The following is a 21057-nucleotide window of genomic DNA, read 5'->3' as shown; positions in this document are numbered from 1 at the left end:
ACCATCTCGTGGTTTGTTGTTTAATGTACTGAAAAGTACAGGATTCCCTCCCATTCCTGGATTGGCTTGGGTGGGCAAAGACCTGTACAGGTGTGTTCTCCATCTAGCTAGGGAGAATGCCCTCCTATGGCCCGGAATCACCAGTAATGAGAGATAAGTGCTCTGGGGCCCAAAAAATTGGGTGTTCTACTAATTTCACCCTGGTGTTCAGTGTCTAACAACCTTTAATGTATAATTGCTTTCACAAGATCAAAACTCATTTTTGCAGAGAAAAGCCCAAACTCACAAGCTTGCAATGCACTGCTTTTGACCAGGATTGAAAACTGTCCCAGAAGATTAAAAGTGTTAGGTCCTGCAGGATGATGGATGTAATTTAGTTTAAACCACGAATTGGTAGAGGCAAGGGATACCCTGGACTCTACTTTATTCAGGCCAGTTTCTAAACGCACCAATAAGTAGAAGAACAACTTCTTCAACCATGTGGGGTACTACAGTAAATTCATCCCGCACTTCACCAGCCAGGCCAGCTTTCTAATCAATGCACAATAAGACCAGCTGTCATGGATCCTCTGATTGCCTTTAACACCTTGCAATCACCTTTATCACAGGTGGTGATCCTCCAGAACCCTAATCTGGGTGTGCCTTTTACCATGCATACAGACCTTTCAGAATTAGGCCTAGCGTCAGACTTATCACAGGAGGTGGACGGTCAGGAACATTCCATACCCTTCCTCAGCTGAAAGCTACAACCCCCCAAGCTGAAGTATGCCACCATGGAATAAGTCCTGGCTGTGAACTGGGCAATGGGTGCCCTTTGGGACCATTAAACTAATAGCCCCTTCATCCTGGTGATGGGCCCATGCTCCCCTCCTTCTGGATAGCCCGCGTGAAAAATCACAACCCCAGGGTTCTAGGACAGTTTTATTTATATTTATTCATCATTCAAACTTATAGACCACCCTACCCCTGCATGCACACAATTCAGGGCGGTGAACGACATAATGATATAAGCATTCATAAATAATAAAGAAAAATATAAATTATATATATATAAAAACAACATTCTCAGATGGCATTTAGTGGATCATATAACATATTAATGGTACCCCTGCCTCCTACCTTTCAGGTTCAGAGTTCAAGACTGAACAGGTAGGTTACATGCAAATGTGGACTACATGTCACAACTATTCAAGATCCCTGCCCTGGAACCAGCAATGTCACCACAGACAGGGGTGTGTCTAGCGTGGTGGAACTCCTTGAACAGTGTAACAAGACAGCTTGGGGGAGGGAAGCAAGTTGCAACAGCAGCAGGACACAAGGTGGCAATCAAGCCAGTGCAGCTCAAGCCCATGGCCCAACACCATCCAGCAACGTAACAGGCAGGTGCAAAGCAGGGGAGAGCACGACCCCATCCTGGCCAAGCTGATCAGCTGGGGGGCAGACATAGTGGAAGCCATAGCAGTCTGAAAGGCTGGCCCCACCCTTGCCAAGCAGCCAACTGGCGGGGCAGGGGTGGTCCAAATGGTAGTGTGGCTTAGCAGGTCACCTGACCTGAGACAGCTCCCAAATGAGCAGAAGGTCTTGGAGGTGGGAAGGTAAGCAATGGGGCAGAAGGAAGCGTATATAAAGAGAGCCTACGTCAGATGGTGAGGATATGAGCACCCTGACTTGGGAACAGAGCAGGCATGGAGAGCGAGAGACAAGGTAGAGGGACCCACTGCCTCCTCAGCCCTGAAGTCTTGCAGGACTTCCCACCAACAGGTGTCACTGGATGACAGAAAGATGCACAAGGAGCCTAACACTTTGGATTTAAAATGTAGCACGGCCATAAAATGTGTGGAAAGCCCTTGCTTTTTTTACTGTTGTTGTTTGTACAGTTCTACCCCAGTTATTCTTAGCCTCTGAAAGCTAATTTTAAGTGCATTTTGAAGCAATAATAAGTTTCAACATGTATCAGCCAAATTGAGATGCTATAAAATCAAAATGTGGAGTTTATTATAAACTGTATCCAAGATCTTTTAATGTCAGTAAAAATGTCATGTAAATGAGAAAAGAATTTAGTGCTCTGTGGGGTTTTTTAGATCCTAAAAAACCCTGTTTGGGCATAAGAAGAAACTTTGCTGTTAAGCAGATGCTTATATAGGAAATTTCTGTAATCACAGTGGATTGTTCACACTGCAGAATGGCTACCAATGCAAGTGCCATGGGAGCTTCTGGAGCCACCACCAAGCTGAAATTTGAAAAATTACACAAATTGTGGTAGGCATACAGCTCTCCATTTTCGTAAAAGGTACCTCCACATTAGCCCAGTCTGACTATGAGCTCGGCAATGGCCCCACTTGCTTCAAGGGAAGGCAGTTTTAAACATGAGCTGCCAGCACAGAAATTTCTTCTGTTCCTGTCTAAGGGATTGGTTCTTTACATCCATTTGAGTACATGACCATGTGCTTAGGGGTGCCATGACTTTATAGCATACCACCTGCTTTACATGCAGATTATCATCCAGGAAATTGGAAAGTCTACACCCTTGGGTATCAGGAAAGTCAGATACTGCAGAGAGTTGCTGCTAGTCAGACAATACTGAGCTAGGTGGACAAATCGCCTGAATTCCTGTAAGTTAGTTTCTCACAGTCATGAATGTACAGGCAAAATCAGTGCTGCTTGTTCGCTTGAACAACCCTTAGGAGTAGTTTAACATTTTAAAGGCTCTGAAGTCCATGTCTCTGAACTGGAACTTCCTCTACATCCACAAACCTATTTGCTTATGAAATTACAATGCCTTAGGAACGTAAAATTCTGTTTCACAGAAGTACAACTTTAAGAAATTCCAGACTGAATGGGGGATTTGGGGAAACAACCAAGAACACAAGTATACAGCTGTCATAAAAAGCAGTTTCTCTTTCTTCCTGCGACATCTAACTATGGAAAGTTACTTAATTAGCACAACAGGGTTTTTCTTTCATGGGTATACTTTAAAAAATGCCATGAGGTCATATTAGCTGCAGTTTCTCTTATGCCAATTTATGCACATCTTTGCCAAACTTACTATGTCAATGCCAGTTCTGTGTCCAATCAAAGCGTGTACTCCGAAATGTGGATTAGCTAAAATAATATCCTGTCCTTTGTGACCACTATTGCTACATTAACCCATATATACCTTCATGTTCTTCTATTTACGTGCAACAGCATCCCAATATATTATGGGGTGTCTGTGATCTTTCCCCCCCTTCCTGAAATATGTGAACGAGGTCAGAATTCATTTCCCCAATCATTATACAGGTCTAGAGTTCATTTCAATTGGCAACCATCACACAACATCAGACATGGGAGGGGCAGAATTCACACAAGACAGAAAAAAGAATATGGAATTCTGTAGTGTGCTGTCAATAAACCCGGGCTTATTTTATATCTGAACTGGAACATAAGACATGCACAAGATTCAAAGACATTGGCAGAGTCTATCAGAGGAAGTCAGAAGTAATAACACTTCAGCCAGCTTGCAAGAATCCTGCAGGCACAGCAGTGAAACTAGTTGATTGCTCACCCCAGAGGATGTGGCAAGAGAGCTTTATATCCTCTGGTGGGCAAGCAGAGAAAGAGAATACAGTGACCTTCCATAATGGCAAATTGTCCAAATTGCCCAAACTAAAGAAATATTTAGTGAAATGGAAGCTGTATATCAGACACTGACAACAGACTGCCCCACCATTGTCACCCAACGTCTCAAGCAAGGAACATTTGGAGTTGTCTTGTAAATGTCTCAGCTCAGCCTTCACTTTCTTCCGATAGCTCTGGTAACACAAGAAACAATCACAGGTACCTAATTTTCATGGATCCAGGCTGGAGACAGACAGCACTGAAAATCAGAAAATGGCCATGGACCCTCTTGCCCAGTGCCACAGTCCCACTCTACATTCCCTCCCCATTCCAATCCTTGTTATACAGCAAAGCTTAAATAGCCAGTTCATCTGACCAGAACCTCCTATGTATTTGGCCCCAGGACCTGCCGATTAGAGCAGGCTTGAGAAATGATTAGATATTACTTATTTACTTAAAACAATTCCATGCTGTCTTTCCACCTAAATAGGGTTTTCAAGGCAGCAAACAACATTAATGCATTTCAGCATCAAAACATCCAAGACAGTCAAGCAGAATGTAAAATATATAAAAATGTTTAATCAGTATATAAATCAAATTTTGGAGTTTACATTAAACATTATTTCTAAACTATTTGTTAACTTTGTACCATCTTTTTTGGAAAGCTTGTTCATCTTTTCCTAAAAGTATCATTCAATTTATCCATTTCTGCCACATCACAAATTTTTATGATCAACTCTTCTCTAGTAGGTAAGCTATTGGTTTTCCAACATTTAGCAACAAGTATTCTAGATGCAGTAAGGGTGTATGATAAAATACATACATCATCACGTCTGAACCCATCTGGTATTATATTAAGCAAGTAAATTTCTGGTAACAATTGTAGCTCTATGTCCATAATCTCTGTTATTAACTGTTTAACATCTTTCCAAAATGTATGGATCTTCTCTCACCACCACCACCACCACCACATATGGAAAAAAGTGCCTATATTATTCTTACATCTCCAACAGTTTCTTGATACATATTTATAACATTTGGCCCATTTTGACGGGCGACCAGTGCCACCTGTAGAACATTTCGAGTATATTTTCTTTATATGACGTAGATCTTAATAGTTTGACAGATTTCCATATTTTCAACCAGTCATCTATACCCAAACTATATCCTATGTCCTGCATCCATGTTACCATTGATGGTTTAACTGTTTCATCTTGCATAACATCAACCCATAAGAAGTTATACAATTTTTGTATCAGTTTGTCAGAGGTTGATAACCATATTTTGTCTAGGTCTGTCTTTTCATTATAAAAATCCATTACTTTATCTTTAGTAAACCTTGACAGTAATTGCAATGTTTCCCAACCAGTGAGATTAATATTCAATGCTTGTAGTGTCTCCAACGAATTTAGCTCTTTATTCTTGTTTAATAGGGTTTGATATGTAACTCTCTTATTGTCCGACATCAATGTAGGCATTACGAAGGCCTCTAAAGGTGAAACCCACATAGGTATTTTTAGGTAAAATCTTTCTTTAATTCTCCTCCAGATCTTTATTAGGGTTCCTCTAATTATATGATTATGGACATTTGAATGGATTTTATCTTTATCATACCATTTGTAGGCATGGCAGCCCATATGTAGGTTATGGCCCTCTAGATATAGCAGTCTTTTATCTTCTAACAGTAACCAATCCCTAATCCAATCCATAGCTGAGGCTTGGTAATAAAGGGACCAATTTGGTACACCGAGGCCACCTCTTTCTTTTTTATCTTGAAGAACTTTCAATTTAATACGTGCTTTTTTGGAGTGCCATATAAATTTTCTTACATATTGATCCAATTCCAAGAAAAATTTATTATTTTTTAAAATTGGTATGTTCTGTGCCAGAAATAGGAAACGTGGAAGGATGTCCATTTTAATAGCAGCAATTCTACCCATAAATGATAGGTGTAAATCATGCCATTTCTGTAGATCTTTCTTGATATCTTCTAATAATTTCTTGTAATTATTTTCAAATAGGTTACGATTTTTACTTGAAAGGGTGATGCCTAGATATTTAACCTCTATATTAGATTGAGACGGGATCTTGTTTATCAACTTTGTTTTTCTCTTTGTAATGTAAAAATCATAAATAAATCTTTTAAAAAATGTTTAATCAGTTCAATAAAGTGTAAAAAAACACATAACTCAACCATAGAGGAGAGCCAATAACACCACTGGGAGTTAAGTCAAACAAAACAAAACATCTTCATTCACTGGTAGAAGACAGTGATAAAAGATGAATCTCCCTGGGGAGGTAGTTCCAAAGTCCTGGTGCCATGCCCTTTCTCAGAGGCACCCAAAGCAGGGCGTCTGAAGGTGATTGGTGTGGATGGGCAGGTTCATATGGTAATAGGTGGTCCCTTCAGGTATGCTAGTCCCAAGCCATATAGAGCTTTAAAGGTCAATCTCAGTACCCTGATTGTCCTAAATTCTCAGAACTAAGAGCTGAATTAGTCTTCCAATTATTTAATCAGAACGCTCTTTCTCCAGAAGCGAAATCATCCTGGCTACTCAGTGACAAAGATAAACAAAGTACTCTGTGTGTGGCGAAATTTTTGGCAGCTGTTGTTGAGTTAAAGGTAAAGGTTCCCTTGCTCGAAAGCCAGTCGAATCCGACTCTAGGGTTGCGGTGCTCATCTCCGTTTCAAAGCCGAAGAGCCAGCGCTGTCCGAAGACGTTTCCGTGGTCATGTGGCCGGCATGACTAAACAACAAGGCGCACGGAACGCTGTTACCTTCCCACTGAAGTGGTACCTATTTATCTACTTGCAATTTCTTGCTTTCGAACTGCTAGGTTGGCAGGAGCTAGAACTAGAGACGGGAGCTCACTCTGTCATGCGGCACACTCGGGTCTCGAACTGCTGAACTACCGACCTTCCACAGCCTGCAGTTCAGCGTCTTAACCACTTGAGTCTCCACAACTGTTAAGTTGTTAAGTTACATGATAACTAACTTCTAGGTTCTCCTCCTGTGGGATGAGGGTTTGCGGCTTATGACTTAGGTTGTAAAAACAATAATAGGTAAAGGATTGGGCCTGGAATCAAATTGGGAGTCAATATCAATGGAACAAGACTGGAGTGAGATGGTCCCTATGACCAACCCCAGTCAACATTCTGGGTGTTGTTACAGTTTCCGTGTCTAACACATTTTAATTGATTATGTATGGTTTTCTTGTCTTTATCATCAACAACTGCTCAGAACTCTGCTAGCTGGAGTGAGACATCAAGTTTTTGTATAAATAAAGGAAGCCATTAAAATAGAATTCACATTCTGAGTTGGCTTCTACAAGCATGAAACAGTATTCCCTGCAGCATTCTGCACATGGGTACTGTGGGAACTGAAAAGTCTCAGTCAATGAGCTTTATCCCCTAAATTACAGTCAAGTCAACATGCCCTAAAAAAATGTAACCATGTCATAGTACCCTTATTTAAATACAAGGCCTAACAAAATTCAAACAAGTACATGCAAGTCAGATAATTACTTTTATGACTAATATCAACAAAGTGCTTAGCTATAAACTCTTTCAGCCCAATGCCTCATCAAAATTGTGTTCGATGAAGGAAAATAATGTGTGCATTAATGACTCCTAGATAGGAGACACACCCTCCAGCTGCTTGAAATGGACACTCACATATTTTCTTACATCAAAGGGTAATTAGATTATGTGTTTGAATGGAACCAGAGGTCTTAAATACAAGCAATCTCCCTCCTTCCCCCTGTAAACAAAGGAGTATATTGGAAAATGCCTGGAGTTTATCTCATTGTTCTCATAAATGAGTTATAAAGGGCTTGTTTTGCATAATATGAAATCTCTGTGCTATTTTGCTCCCAGATAGTTATATAACAAGCGCAAGTCATTATCTAATGAACATGCATGTATTAATTGGTCATGCACAGGTCTAGTTTTAATATATTTAACTTTTATAAGCAACTCAGTTGCAGTTCTTGTTGGGCAAACAGATCTTTAGGTAAAGCTATCTAGTGTCACACACAAGGCTTGTTCTCACATGCATTTTCATTGCTTGGAGATTATGTTATCCACTGAAAATGTGTATGAATGAATGGGTCACCAAAGAAAAAGATACTACACAGCACTGGTAGAACTTTCATGCTCTGGGGTCCGCAAAAGTGTTTACCAACCGGCCAGTGACAAGTGCTTTTTTTATGCTGGTGAGAGCTCATCCTCCTCTCAAGCCAGGGGGGGGGGGGGGGGGAATGGAGAATCTCACTGAATTCAGGCATGAAGTAAGATGTGGTGCTTTCTGAGTCTCTCCCTGTTGACTTAGTGTGAAGTCTGGCAGATTGTCCTGCCTCTCTCCAGACTTGAGAAAGGGACACATGCAATGCTCCCTCTAAGCTGTGGAGTCCTGTGAGCAAAAATTCTACTTTGTGACCTACTAGCATTAAAGTTGTGAGCGTGCAATTTGGCTACAGGATAAATCAGTTTGCTTTGGACCCATCCTTCCTGAGCTAAGACAAAAATGTGTGAGCTAGAGGCTAAAAAACTGTGAGTTAGCTCACACTAACTCAGATTAGAGGAAACACTGGACACACGATCTCACCCACTTTGTACTGAACCTGTCACGAGCAATGTTCCCTCTAAGCTATGGAGTCCTGTGAGCAAAAATTCTACTTGGTGAGCTACTGGCATTAAAGTTGTGAGCAAGCAATTTGGCTACTGCATAAATTAGTTCGCACTGGAGCCCTCCTTCCTGAGCGAAGACAAAAATGTGTGAGCCAGAGGCTAAAAAACTCTGAGCTAGCTCACACTAACTCAGCTTAGAGGGAACACTGGTCACGAGTGCTGCCAAGGATCAGCTCCTGGCCCCAAGAGAAGTCCTGAGTACTGCTGAGGATGAGCTCCTGGCTCTGGCAGAATCTACACCTGACCCCAATGAAGCCGCAGAGCCCGCTCCAGCAACAGCTGGTGCGGAACAACGCACATCGGACAGCCCCCGATTTGCCTCCACTGGTGACTCGTTTGTGGGATCAGCGCCAGCGGCACTTGGCATCCCGGCAACGAAAGGTGCGCCTGCACAGCAGGCGGCCCCTCAGCCCTGAGTTCTAACAGGAGCCGGGACACATGCGCTGGCCGCTAATTGACAACAGCCCCGGAGGGATACTTAGCACCACCCTCTCTGTTGACCCCTTGTGCCAGCAACTAGTCAGCTTGACGACGCTCTGCACCCACCTCGCCCGTGTTCCTGATTCCTGTTTCCCACTTTGAACTCTTGGCTCCTTGACTCTGGCTTTGACGACAACGCTCTTGGTTCGTGCCTTGGACTCTGGTGTTTTGGCTCATGACCCCCTGGACTCTGGCTTGCCGACTACACTTGTGGTTTGTGCTTTGGACTTGGTGTTTTGGTTTCTTGACCTCTCGGATTTTGACCTCGGACTGGACCTGGACTACCCCTCTCTCACCCTGCCTGCACTCCAGCCCGTGACAGAGCCCCACAAAGGGACTTGGACAGCTTGGATATGTCATGATATTTTACAAAGTCAGTTTAAGGTCTGAGAGATTCCACCACCTTTTTCTTGAGACTGTAGTAGGTGTAGTAACATCTAGACCTTGAGTATCACTGAAGTTCAGAAAGCAAACCATCTCTGAGGCTGACTGCTACAATGGAAAGTGTTCCTGAAGCCAATGTCAGAGGACTGTGTATATATAACATCACAAACTATGGTTGAATGCTGAGCAAAGACTTTGTGGACTCCTGTTCAAGCTCATCAGTTGAATCACTCAATACATTTAGCCGCCAATCATGAAGTGTATGGTAATTAAGGCAAGAGAAACCAAGTGATGCTTGCACATCCACAAGCAAGACTCAGAATATGCACTTCTGAATTTCTGACAGAAAGTTACATGATGGAAACAGCAGGTCAATAGAATGATATACCTAAAGAAAGTTGTAGGTCTGTTTAGTGATGTTTGAGGAAGAACATAAGGCACAAAGACTATAATATTGGACTTGGTGGCCCCAGTAATGCTTAAATTGGCAGGTGGCTACAGGTAAGCACATCCATTATGAGGTCACAGCTGCCATACTGTATGTGATTTTTCACACAGTCTGGTTTGCAAGGAGAAGCGATGGCTGTGATAACTGAAGTTCATAGAACACGTAAGACAACTGGATGATGCAGGGAGCTTGATGAATGGCAGGGAAGAATTGAGAGGGGAAAGAAATGGAAACATTCTGTAACTATAATAATCTGCAATTCCTTCTGTGAAGTTCTATATATTTGCATATGTGACAAACCACTGTCCTCAGTATCAAGGAAAGTATCACATGCTAAAGTGCAAAGGAACCCCTATCTTAAAGATCATCTTCAGGAAATGGTACTGAAACTGATGAAGTGTAAAGCTTCTGCCCCTTTGGATTTCCGTCTCAATAGTTAACAAAGGAAAGTGATGCACAGCGCACGGACAGCCTGCTTATCCCAGGACAACAGATTGTATAACTGCTCCCAATCACTCCCATTCTGATTTGTATATGCATCTGAGGAATGAACTGGAGCCTGAAGTGAACTGAAGCACACTCAGCATTCCTTGGCAATGTCAGGGGCTCCTGACTCACGTCTCTTTCATTATCGGATCAGGAATCAGGTAAACAAGAGCAAGAATCCTCTCTGGTTGCTGAGTTGCCAACGCCATAAATAGTTTATGAGTAGGGTTGACAGGCCACCATGACTGTGTCTTTATCTTTTAATTCCCCTGAGGCAGCAACCAAAGCTTCTCCACAAGTCCCACCACGTGTCCCAGCAGATCCCACACCTGCTCTATGCAAACCTAGAATCCTGCTTACTGTAAGAGGCAGGAGAGGGTGAAAGAGAAGGCAAATTTACTTTTTCTCCTACTCCCAAGCTGCAATTTGGCAATCTTGTCTATGAATAGTCTCTGTCGGTGGAAAGTGAGAAAGGATCAAACAATGCAAACTTTAGCTTTATTTGCACCTGAAGCTGAAGAGCCCTCATCCCACTCTCAGCTGGAGCACCTGTTTTTATAATGACAAAGAGCTGGAGACTTGAAAATGGCTCCTGTTCTAACTTCACTGCCTGAAGGACACCGCTTCCTACCGAAGCTGGCCTTGGAATGGTTACAGGAGGGTAGCTGCGCTGGTCTGCAGTAGAAGAGCTAGATTCGAGTCCAGGAGACCAATACCCCAAAAATCTTGTTGGTTTCTAAAGTGCTGCTGGACTTGAATGCAGCCTTGGGATGAGGATCCTGCCACCATAAAAGGAGTATGTGCCTGCAGATGCAAGCCCATGCCTGGCTAAGAGCTTGTGACTAAAGAGAAGCTGTAAGAATAGCCACTTGCAGAAGAGGAATTGCCAGAACAAGGCTTCAGAAATTAAGTACACTATAGGAACTGCTTACAGAACACTTTTTAAAAACATAATTTTTTATTTATAACATTTTAAGCTGCCTTTCCACCTAATTTAGGGTGTCCAAGGTGGTGAATACTAAAAACAACAAAGCAAGATTTAAAACACCTATAAAATATAAAAAACAATTAAAACATTGCAGATAAATGAATGGGAGGAAAAGTCAATGAGAATTACTGAGGGAATGGCAGGTTAAACAGAAAAGTCTTCATCCACTGATGAACAGTAATGATAGGGACCCATGGGGAGGAATTCCGTAATTTTAATACCACAATCAAGACCCCTTTCTTGGGTCTAGCCCAAGAATACGCGTTGCACCGCCGTCACCAGGATGTGACGCTACGCATCGCTCTGGCAACGGGGCTGTTTGGAGGCCCCCTTGCCAGAGCGACGCGTAGCGTCACATCCTGGTGATGGCAGTGCAACGTGTATCGCTGTCCCCCGCGGCAGGGATCCTGTGAAGATGTGCGGATCCCCCGCCGCAGCTTGGCAGCCCTATCAGGGATACTCAAAGCATAGCTTCCAAAGATGACCTCAGTGGCCGGATAGGTTCATATGGTAGCAGGTGGTCCTTAAGATGTAAGGCTTTAAGGGTCAATACTAGTACCTTGAATTGGGCCCAGAAAGAAACTGGGAGCCATGGTAGGTAGAACAAAATGGTCCCTATGACCCACTCTAACCAGAATTCTGGTCATAACATTTTGCACCAACTGTAGCTTTCCAAACACTGTTTAAGTGTAGCACCATGTGTAACAAATCACAGTAGCATCATCTATTTCATGAATGAGAGACATTTAGCTGTCCTAGACTGATAAAGAGGAATTTACTCTAGAATGTTACAATTCACAGATGTTTGGTTCTAAACTATTAACATTCCTTGGTGACAAAGGCCTGGTCAACCCATGTAGCTGGATGAGGTCAGATGGCAGGTGTGGCCATATTTTTAATGTTCCTTCATGTAAATATTCCCTCCAAATAAAAAATAGCTAATCAGGAAGATTCTGACCTAATCTTTTCCATTCTGTGCTAGTTTTCTATTTGCAGGGAGGCTTTTTTTTCTATGAAAGACCATTTAAAACTGATTTCCACACCCTAAGTCTAAAGCCCACTCTGCCACTTCATTCTATTGCATGTCTAATATCAAGCCAAAGGCAATTTGGGCCTTAATCTTCCCGTTGTCTCGGAGTTTCCAGTAGCTTTATACCAAGCATGAAGTGTGCTCTGATTTCCTACAATACCCAACTGTAGCATATTTTCCTATAGCAACACACAAACAAAAAGATAGGTATATCCCATTTATATAACCTTTCTGATAAAATATTATTCTCTAGTGAGCTCATGGCAAGAAACCTTCAGCAACCCTTAGAACAACTCTGTGATTTAGGTTAGGTAGAGAGAAAGCGATTAGCCCAGGCTTATTCAGTCAGCTTCGTGGCTCAGTAGGAATCTGAAGGTCTGTCTTCTCAACCCAAGGCCAGCACTCTTCACTACACAAAGCCAAGTATTAATGTGTTGCTAGTTTATACACAGAACACACTAGTTCTGAAGAGATGGTTGTTCATTTGACATAAGTTCACCCTTTCTGTTTCTGAAATGTCCAAGGCCATGTTTGTCTCAGCTCACACAGAAACTTTTGTTTATGGTTGTTTTGCTTACAAACATAGAAATTGCTCAAATGCAGTTAGCTGTCTGGAGTCTTTCATGTACATTTGTGAGACTGTCTCATCCCCCAGATTCCACTTTTTGGGAGTTTCCATGACCTTTTGGAGTTTACACCTTCCATAGAAGACTAGCAGACTTCAGCTCAAGACTGGCAGTCAGCCAAACATGTACACACTCTTAATTAGGTGCAGACCACCCCTCCCAGAAGTACGTGTCTAGGCCACTTACATAGGATGCTTTATGCAATGTCTGTTGAGTGCTAACATCTGCAGGCATGGGCCCCATTGGATTTGTAAATCTCGCTCATGGTGGCTGATGAAGTTGTCAAATAACCATAGAAATATTTGGCATATGCTCTGTGACACAAACATGTGTCATCATGACAAAATAAACACTTGCAATGCCCTCACATATCACAATGTAAATTATTTTTCCTGCACTGAAATTACGTAAAGCAGCTAACAAGGCTTTCCATACAAGAAGAGTAGCTTCGGTGTTATGCAGTATAAAGGAATGAATGAATACCCCAGGAGAACAGCTAATGATTAATCTAGAGAAATAAGACTGTGATTTGCCCAGGATTCTATAGAAATTGAAATCTTGTAAATTATTCAGAAAAACACTATACATTTCTGGAAACTCGAGTTCGGCTAAAAGGGAGATTACCCCCCCAAGCCTTAATATCATCAATAGATCTAATTCTCAATTTGGCCAAATCTGAGGATATTTAAATTAAGGTTACTGGGGCCATGGAAAGACAAGACAGCTTATGCCCGAAGGCCACTCAGCGACTGGACTGTTGGGGCGGAGGGGAGCCTCAATTCTCCGGCATTACGCCATCGAAGAGGCTACCCCTCAAAAGCCCCCTGGCCTGGAGCCTATCACAAAATCTAACAAAAAATACATTGGTGGCTTGCAGTCCTCCAAAAAACGATGGAAGCAGCAATTTCAGCTTTAAGAAACAAATGCCTTCAGTGGCTGTTGCCAGCCTTCAATCCTTAGCTTCTGTAAGTAAAAGGCAGGGGAGGGGCATGGCTCTTTCCCCGGGCTGTTTCTGGTCTTTGAGGAGAACTCATCTGGGACAGGCCCAGCAGCAATCACTGGGCAGCTTGATACCATGCGAGTTCCATGACTCACCCAGGCCTGACCATGACCATTCAACAGCAGCCACCTCACCACAGCCAGTCTGATGTAGGGGTTATTAGGATCTAAGAGACCCAGATTCAAATCCCCATTCAGCCACGAAAGCCCGGCAGGTGACTTTGGGCCCGTGACACGCTCCCAAGCTAACCTACCTTGCAGAGTTGTTGTGAAAATAAAATGGAGGAAAAGATAATTATGTAGCTGCTTTGATTCCCCCCTGGGGAGAAAAATGGAATAGAAATGAAGTAAATAAATAATTATAGCAGAAGATGGGAGACAAATAAAAGCTAGGCGGGTTGGTGGGAAAGAGAAAAGGAAGTAGGGGAAGGGGGAAGGATACAGAGGCTGCCAGAAGGAGGGAAAGAGGACACAGTGGAGGAGGGGAATACAGAAGAAAGTGAGATGCCCCCCACAAGTCCTTGTGGGTGCCCCACTTGTCAATATATACTTAAATGCACAGATTGTGGTCATTTAAAGAGAAAACATATTCCTAAAAAACACAGAGGACCCTCCAGCTTTGCAAAAAATCTAAAAACTTAAAAAGGAAGGGGGATTAAATCCTCCCCAAACAGAAGAGCATTGTCTGCATCTGTACAGACAGCACAGACTTACCATCAGCGGAGAGGGGAGAAGCGGCCGGCTGAGCCCACATGCCTGGATGCAGCTGGGGTGCCACTGCTGCCTACACCAGCCCTACCACTGCTGCCTCTCCTCCGCAGGCTAGCAGGCAGGAAAGAGGAGTAGGAGCCACCGCCAAGGTTGCAGTCTGCAGGTTCTGCAGGAGGGTGGGGGAGGAAGAACAGGAGCTGCTGCTGCCCCTACCCCTGCACCACTTCAGGCAAAGCAGGGGAGCACAGCAGGAGCCCCCTCTTCTGCATCCAAAATGGTGTGCCAGTCAGTGGGGAGAAGGACCAGGAGTTGCTGCTGTGGCTGCCACCCCACCCCTTGAGCTGAGCGCACACGCGGGGGGGGTACTCTGTAGCCCACCACCACCACCACCATGTGAGCCACCCAGGTGGAGGTAGTGGTTGTGGTGCTGCAGCTAGATAGGCTGGCTGGCAACTGCCTGGCCTGCCAAACTGGGATATTCTCCCCATTGACTCTCACAGGTTCCCCGGTTGTCCTTTTTCTAATAGCGGTCATATGCATCTCCCACATTCTTGCTGTGCTAGCCATTCCAAGACTGAAGTGTCTTAAGGTGATATAGAGCCATTAAAGGAAGATGCTTTGGATATCCAACAGTGTAGCTGTCTGCATCTGGAGGAATACTTCTCCAATGTAGCCATTGGGGCTGCATGTCATTACCATGGAATGTTCTGATTCAACAGCACATTATGCAGAACATATTCTCCTAAACTCGTTTACAATGGGAGACAAAGAGCATCGAGTACAAATTGTGGTTTGTGAGCCTGGACTGATAACCTCTGCTAGACAGAGTCATCTCTCCACCACGGAAATGGAAAAATGAGGTGTATATGTTAGAACTGAATCCAGACTAGGTTTCAGCAGCTACAAAAGTTGTCTCCAGTGCCAGATCTCAGAAAAAATGTGACGTAACAATTTGTCTTTAAATCTGTTCAGATGCCCTTCAGCCAGTTTTCACCAGGAGCTCCTAGGAGTTGGATAATCATCTTGTTTTTGCCATCTGCCTAGGACTGCAAAAACAGAGATGTTGTCTTTGGCTTGGTGGCTAAGTAGATGTCCAGGACTGCTGTAACCCCTCCTCCCCCTTCCGCAAGTCATTAGATATCTACCTTCATACCATAGTCTTTCCTTAAGCCCCTCAAGAACTTACGTTGATTTGCCGCAGATTTTCCTCTGGTACCAGAGTTTGCAGTTTGGCAAGTATTTCCTGTTCGTTCCAATAAGCTTCAGCACAGCACAGACATTGGGACTACAGATAAAGGAAAGGGAAAAAGACATTGTAAGTTTCCCATTCCCATGGTGTTTAAAGATGCCCTGTCAATAATAAGTCTGAAAAAGAAGCACTGTGTTTATAAAGAAGGAATCCTTTTATTCCTGTACTTTAACTTGCCAGAAGATCAGAATATAAAATGGCTATTATAAACTGAACTGGAATGTGACTGAGCTTCCTCTTTCCTAAGCCAGATTTTTCAAAGATTTCCCTGAATGAATACAAAATCTTGACCTCTTCTTCCCCTCAGTAACAATAATAATAATTTTAAAAGCTTCAATTACTACTGTGTAAAGATTTCCATTAGTCACTGGAAGTTACAATTTAGGAATAAAGTTGGGTCTTATTTAAGTCATCAGTGAGTACAAAACAAAAGGATTAAATGTATAAAAACAAACAAGAGAACCTACAAATTTTGGAGAGTTGTAAACCATCATTCATTTCTAGACTAGTTGCCTCCATTGTTTTAAGGTTTTCCTGTATAGAAATACCATACTGGGTCAGATGAATGGTTTATATAACCTTAGCACTCTATCTAGTGTTCTCACACACAGGACAGTTGCATTGATATTGCAAGTGGAGGTGGCAAACATCAGGATCTCATCTATCCTCTATCCCTGTTTTTCTTTCTTCTCTCTCATTTTGATCAGCCCCTTTTAGCCCCCACCCATCAAACTCAAATATGACTCAGTACTTCTTGAACCTAATACATTAATGCCAAAAAGGACCCTCTTGTATCTATGTACATATAATAACAAGAGAATCAACTTGAGGAATGCCTCCTATACTTTCCAATCCTGCTGACTTCTCAACTCCTCTGCTGTAGAGGACAAGTTCTTTTGAAATTCTTGGGGCTTGTATGATTTGCCATTTAAATAGGAGTATGTATCTCTTGTGTTTAAAGCCTTCCAGAACTTCAGTCTCCTGCATGTATCAGCTTGATCTGGTTTGTTTCAATATGGGTAATTCTCTTGCCTTGCCATCCTTTAACTTTTAATGCATGTTTTGGAGCAGCAAGCATTTGGGTCAGATTTCAAATGAATCGAAAGACTAACCTTTGGGATGGAACAGCCAAACTGCAATCATGTGCTCTTATGCACATCTAAGTTCTATCAAACCAAGCATATGTATGAATGGGTGGGAGTGGTACATTTGCCTTATTTTATTTTTCTCTACTTCATTTTTCACTATACTTACAGCCAATGTTCCCTCTAAGCTGGTGGAGTCTTGTGAGCAAAAATTCTGCTTTGTGAGTTACTGGCTTTAAAGTTGTGAGCCAGTGATTTGGCTGGAGCCCTCCTTCCTGAGACAAGGCAAAAGTGTGTGAGCTGGAGGATAAAAAATTGTGAGCTAGCTCACACTAACTCAGCTTAGAGGGAACACTGCTTATAGCCCTAAGCAGGGAGCTCACACAAACCACCTAAACACAATCTTATCAAAGAAGGCAATGTAGCACTTTTTATAACATGGAAGACATATGGCATTTCCTTTTCTGTCATGTTGCCTCAGTTCACAGCAACCTACGTTTAAATTAGTTTAAATTTTAAAATTATATGGTGTGAAGGGTGCTTTTAATCCCCCACTTTTTATAGTAGATTTAAAAGGGAGGGTTCGATGTCAGGATTTCTAGGACATTCCCTTTCATTTCTTGGAAAGAAATGTGGGCTGCTACCATTTATGAGTGAGTGCTCTCACTTATTCTGAAAGCTATCCAACATCAGTAGGCCCAGTAGTATCCCACGCATTAGGACGTTCTGACCTCCTTTTTTGTAGGATATAAGAATTGCTTGGTACTATGGGGCTGTTATTTAGGAATGTCTTTAAAGTAGTTTGTGACTTAGAACCCCATACCTGAAGGACTCTCCCCTCTCCATAGTTCTCCCACTGCAGACCTCTGACTGTCACATTCTGGGTTTCCCCCCCCTCCCATTTAAGGTGGCCCAGCTGGTTTCTAGTTGAGTCCAGTCCTTTTCAGTAGTGTTTTCTACCTGATGGAATGGACTTCCTGAGGAGATAAGGGGGGGTACTGTCCCTGGAAGCTTTTTTAAGGTGCTGTAAGGCTATTAAGTAAAGCTTTTCACAGGATTTGAGCTGCAGGAATTTTCTGAGCAGAGGCATTGATGGAGCTTTATTTTAAAATTTGCGCCTGCACTTTAGAATTGTAAGCTGCTCTGGGCCACAAGAGAAAGGCATGGTATAAATATTTTAATCAAATATACACATATCCTTAAATGAACACACTTTTAATAGTTATACCATATCAGCAGAGGGTAATATGTTTACAGCAAAGTATGACTGACTTTCCCATTTTGAGTCACACTGTGATCTGTATTTTCTATAAGCTTGTGGGCATGGTCTGAAATCACAATAGAGGCTCAACATTGTATTTATCTGTTCCCACCCCGATGTGCCTATACAACAAGGTGACTTATTTGCATTGCAGAATATGGTTGAGCAGTGCACAAACTCTGCAGCTGTCTTCGGAGACCAAGCAGCACCGGGTGAGAGAACAAGAGATTCCAGAGAAGGGTAGAATTCTAAGGCAAAGAGTTCCTTTCTCCCACATGAGCCAGTCCCAGACAGACTGAACAAGCTTTGGCCATGGATCCTCACTGATCCTCATGGGGATATGGAGCTTTGCTCTTACTGCCTTCATCATCCCAATGTAATTTGGGAAGAAGGCAGTTCAAAAAGACTTCTGATCATGGCTTACGGAGGGGTCAGCAATTCCCAGTTCTATTCCTCTTCTATGCCAGTGTGGACTACTTGCTTAACCCACAGACCCTCACATTTTGTAGCAGGATGAGTACCAAGAACTCTGTGTAAGAACTTCTGCCATTCACCTATGGAACAAATAAGCAGCATTGGGATGAAGCTCTCCAGAAGGTACAGTCTGGTCAGGAAGGGGACCACAATTCAGACACTTTAAGAAGCACTGGGTTTGGCCATTTTAAATTCAAGCAAATGTTGGTTGCCCTGATCAGAATACTTGCGGCTACCTTGATCTCATCAAGAGCTCAGAAGCTAAGCAGGGTCCACCCTGGTTAGTACTTGGATAGGAGACCACCAAGGAAGCCCGGGGTTGCTACACAGGGTCAGGCAATGGCAAACCAAGCCCTGTAATCCCTTGCCTACAAGGTCACCAGAAGTTGGCTGTGACTTGATGGCACTTTCTACCACCAAAGGTTGGCTAAAAGTTTCATGGGGTTTTTGTCGATTTGCTCCCAGTCCACTCACCACCCCATAGAATTCAAACTCTCTGAAGATAAATTCATGGACAGGGGGAATGTATGCACATTAACCTCAATAAAGTTCAGTTTAAAGTGTCTTTAAATGTTATTTTCTGGTTTTAAGTACTGTCTCAGAAGTGGCGAAGTTACTAATCATGTTTTGCAGGAGGAGGACTGCACAACTTCAAAACGTCCCACAAAGTAAAGTAAAGTATAATAAAAATCAGTTTAGTTAACTTCAAAGCCTATTCTTTCCAGACCCAGGGCAAGGGAAGAAGCTCTCATCTTTTCGGGCAGGACAACTCATCTTTATAAGCCACATGGTCCTCAGGCTACGTAGATTCCTCACTTGTTCCCAGAGCAGCCTCCTGGAAATCGCAGTCTATCCATACTGCATGGACAATTTTTTTCGTTCAACCCCCCCCCCCCTTCCCCCAGAAAAACCCTTGTAGACCAGCAAGGCAATTTCCCCTGCAACCCACCTTCTCAACAGGATTAGCATGCAGGACTCAATACAAACTTAACAAAGGCGCGAACTTCCTTCCTTTCTACCTGGCCCAGCTACATATAAGTAGTGCTGACTTCAAGAGACTCCAGTTTAGAGGCTCCTGCTTCGTGGTGCCCGTTTTCCATTTCCAGGAAAACTTGGGAAGCATCCTCCCGCCTCCCCCGCTAATGCAACAAACGCAAGCCGGGTCTTGCACAGTCGCTCGCCGACTGCACGGGACGGCTGGCTCCCAGATCAGAGAGACCACCTCCCTCCCCCTCCGTCCCTCCCTGGCTGGCTGCTCCAAAACCTTACCCTTGATGCCTGCCCCGGATTCTGCTGTGATGCAGGATTTGTTCGTAAGGCGCCCTGGCCGCAAAGGCGATGGTGACCCAGAGCGCCAGGACGACGGGGAGCAGGAGCCCTGCGCGCATCTTGAGGGGTGCAGGCGAGCGAGGCGAGCAGCGGCTGAGGCGGGCACCCGAGGGAGAGGACGAGTGAGCGGGTAACAAAGTTGGGACTCGCAGTTAAATAAGGGCGTGAGCGAGGAGGAGGAGGGGAGGGGCGGGGATAGGCCCTCCGCCGCCCGGGCGATGGTCTGGGGCGGGGCGGCCGGCTTAGTCCCTATCCCGGCTACAGGCGAAGCCGGCTGGAGGTGTGGGAAGAAAAGGCGACGAGAAAAGTTCTCTCGGGCGGTTTGAAGCTGATCAGGGTTCTGTGGAAACGGCAGCAGGGCATCGCCGCTCCCCTGCTGGGAAGGTCCTGTTTCAATGACAGGGAGGGATTCAAGCTCGAACTCTTCTGGCCTGCTGCGGCTGGTCGCGTGGCCTCGGCTTCCCTTCTCAGGCCTTTCTTGAGAAGCTGTCGTGAGGCTCTCAGCCCAGGGCAGACAGCCAAGCAGTGCTCAGTTGCTACACGGGCAATGTAAAGCGTTGTGCACTTGTGTGGTAAGCTGTCGCATCAGTCCTCTAGAGAACTTTCAGTGAATATTGAGGCCCTTCTGTCTGGCAGTAGACTGTACCTCATACAGAGGCATAACAGGCAGATATTCAAATGCTGATCCTTTGCTCACCATTGCATATTAAATTGTTGAAATGCTGCTTCTGATATAACTGTTCAAGATGCATAAGCCCTACCCCAAAATATTGTTCTGGTTTCCCTGCGTCTCTGAGCAGTAAGGTTCCAACCTTACCTGGGTTGGTTCCCCCAGGGAGGAAACAGAACTCTGTTTTGCTTTCTTTACAGAGACATAGGCAGAAGGGGGGGGGGGTAGATGTTCTCCTACAAGATAATATATTTACTACCCCACAAATGCTCAGGCGGAGAGATTCTACACCCACCATTTTCTTTACCTTGTTCCTCAGCATTTTCTGCTTGCTTATTCTTTGTATTTCTTCTTTTCTAATCAAACAAATTGTCCTGCCTCCTCACATAGACATCCATCTGGCCCTCTCCAGCTAGATGAAAAGCCTACCACCTCCAGACCTGATGGACACTTGGTCAGAGTTCTCAAGGACCCTTGAGGGGACTTGGCCAGAGCCATTTAGGAGACTTAACATTTACTTTGCCATATGTAACAGTTGGACCCCATGGCCC

General features: G+C 43.8%; 1 protein-coding gene across 1 annotated transcript in view; it reads right to left on the bottom strand.

Moving 5' to 3' along the window:
* Nucleotides 1-20126, bottom strand: part of TGFBI (transforming growth factor beta induced) — a 61513-nt gene extending 41387 nt beyond the window's left edge. Inside the window, exons 1-2 of the mRNA XM_015416012.1 lie at nucleotides 19777-20126; nucleotides 15625-15723 (exon numbers count right to left, since the gene is read on the bottom strand). Of these exons, the coding sequence (XP_015271498.1) occupies nucleotides 15625-15723; nucleotides 19777-19895 (218 nt within the window). The 5' untranslated portion in view covers nucleotides 19896-20126. The remainder of the gene's footprint in view (nucleotides 1-15624; nucleotides 15724-19776) is intronic.
* Between the last annotated feature and the right edge of the window lie 931 nt (nucleotides 20127-21057).

Source organism: Gekko japonicus, unplaced genomic scaffold (assembly GCF_001447785.1).
Source record: "Gekko japonicus isolate JY-2015 unplaced genomic scaffold, Gekko_japonicus_V1.1 scaffold2379, whole genome shotgun sequence".
Lineage (NCBI taxonomy): Eukaryota > Metazoa > Chordata > Lepidosauria > Squamata > Gekkonidae > Gekko > Gekko japonicus.
Note: the sequence above shows the minus strand (reverse complement) of the source record. Positions and strands in the feature narration are given on the sequence as shown.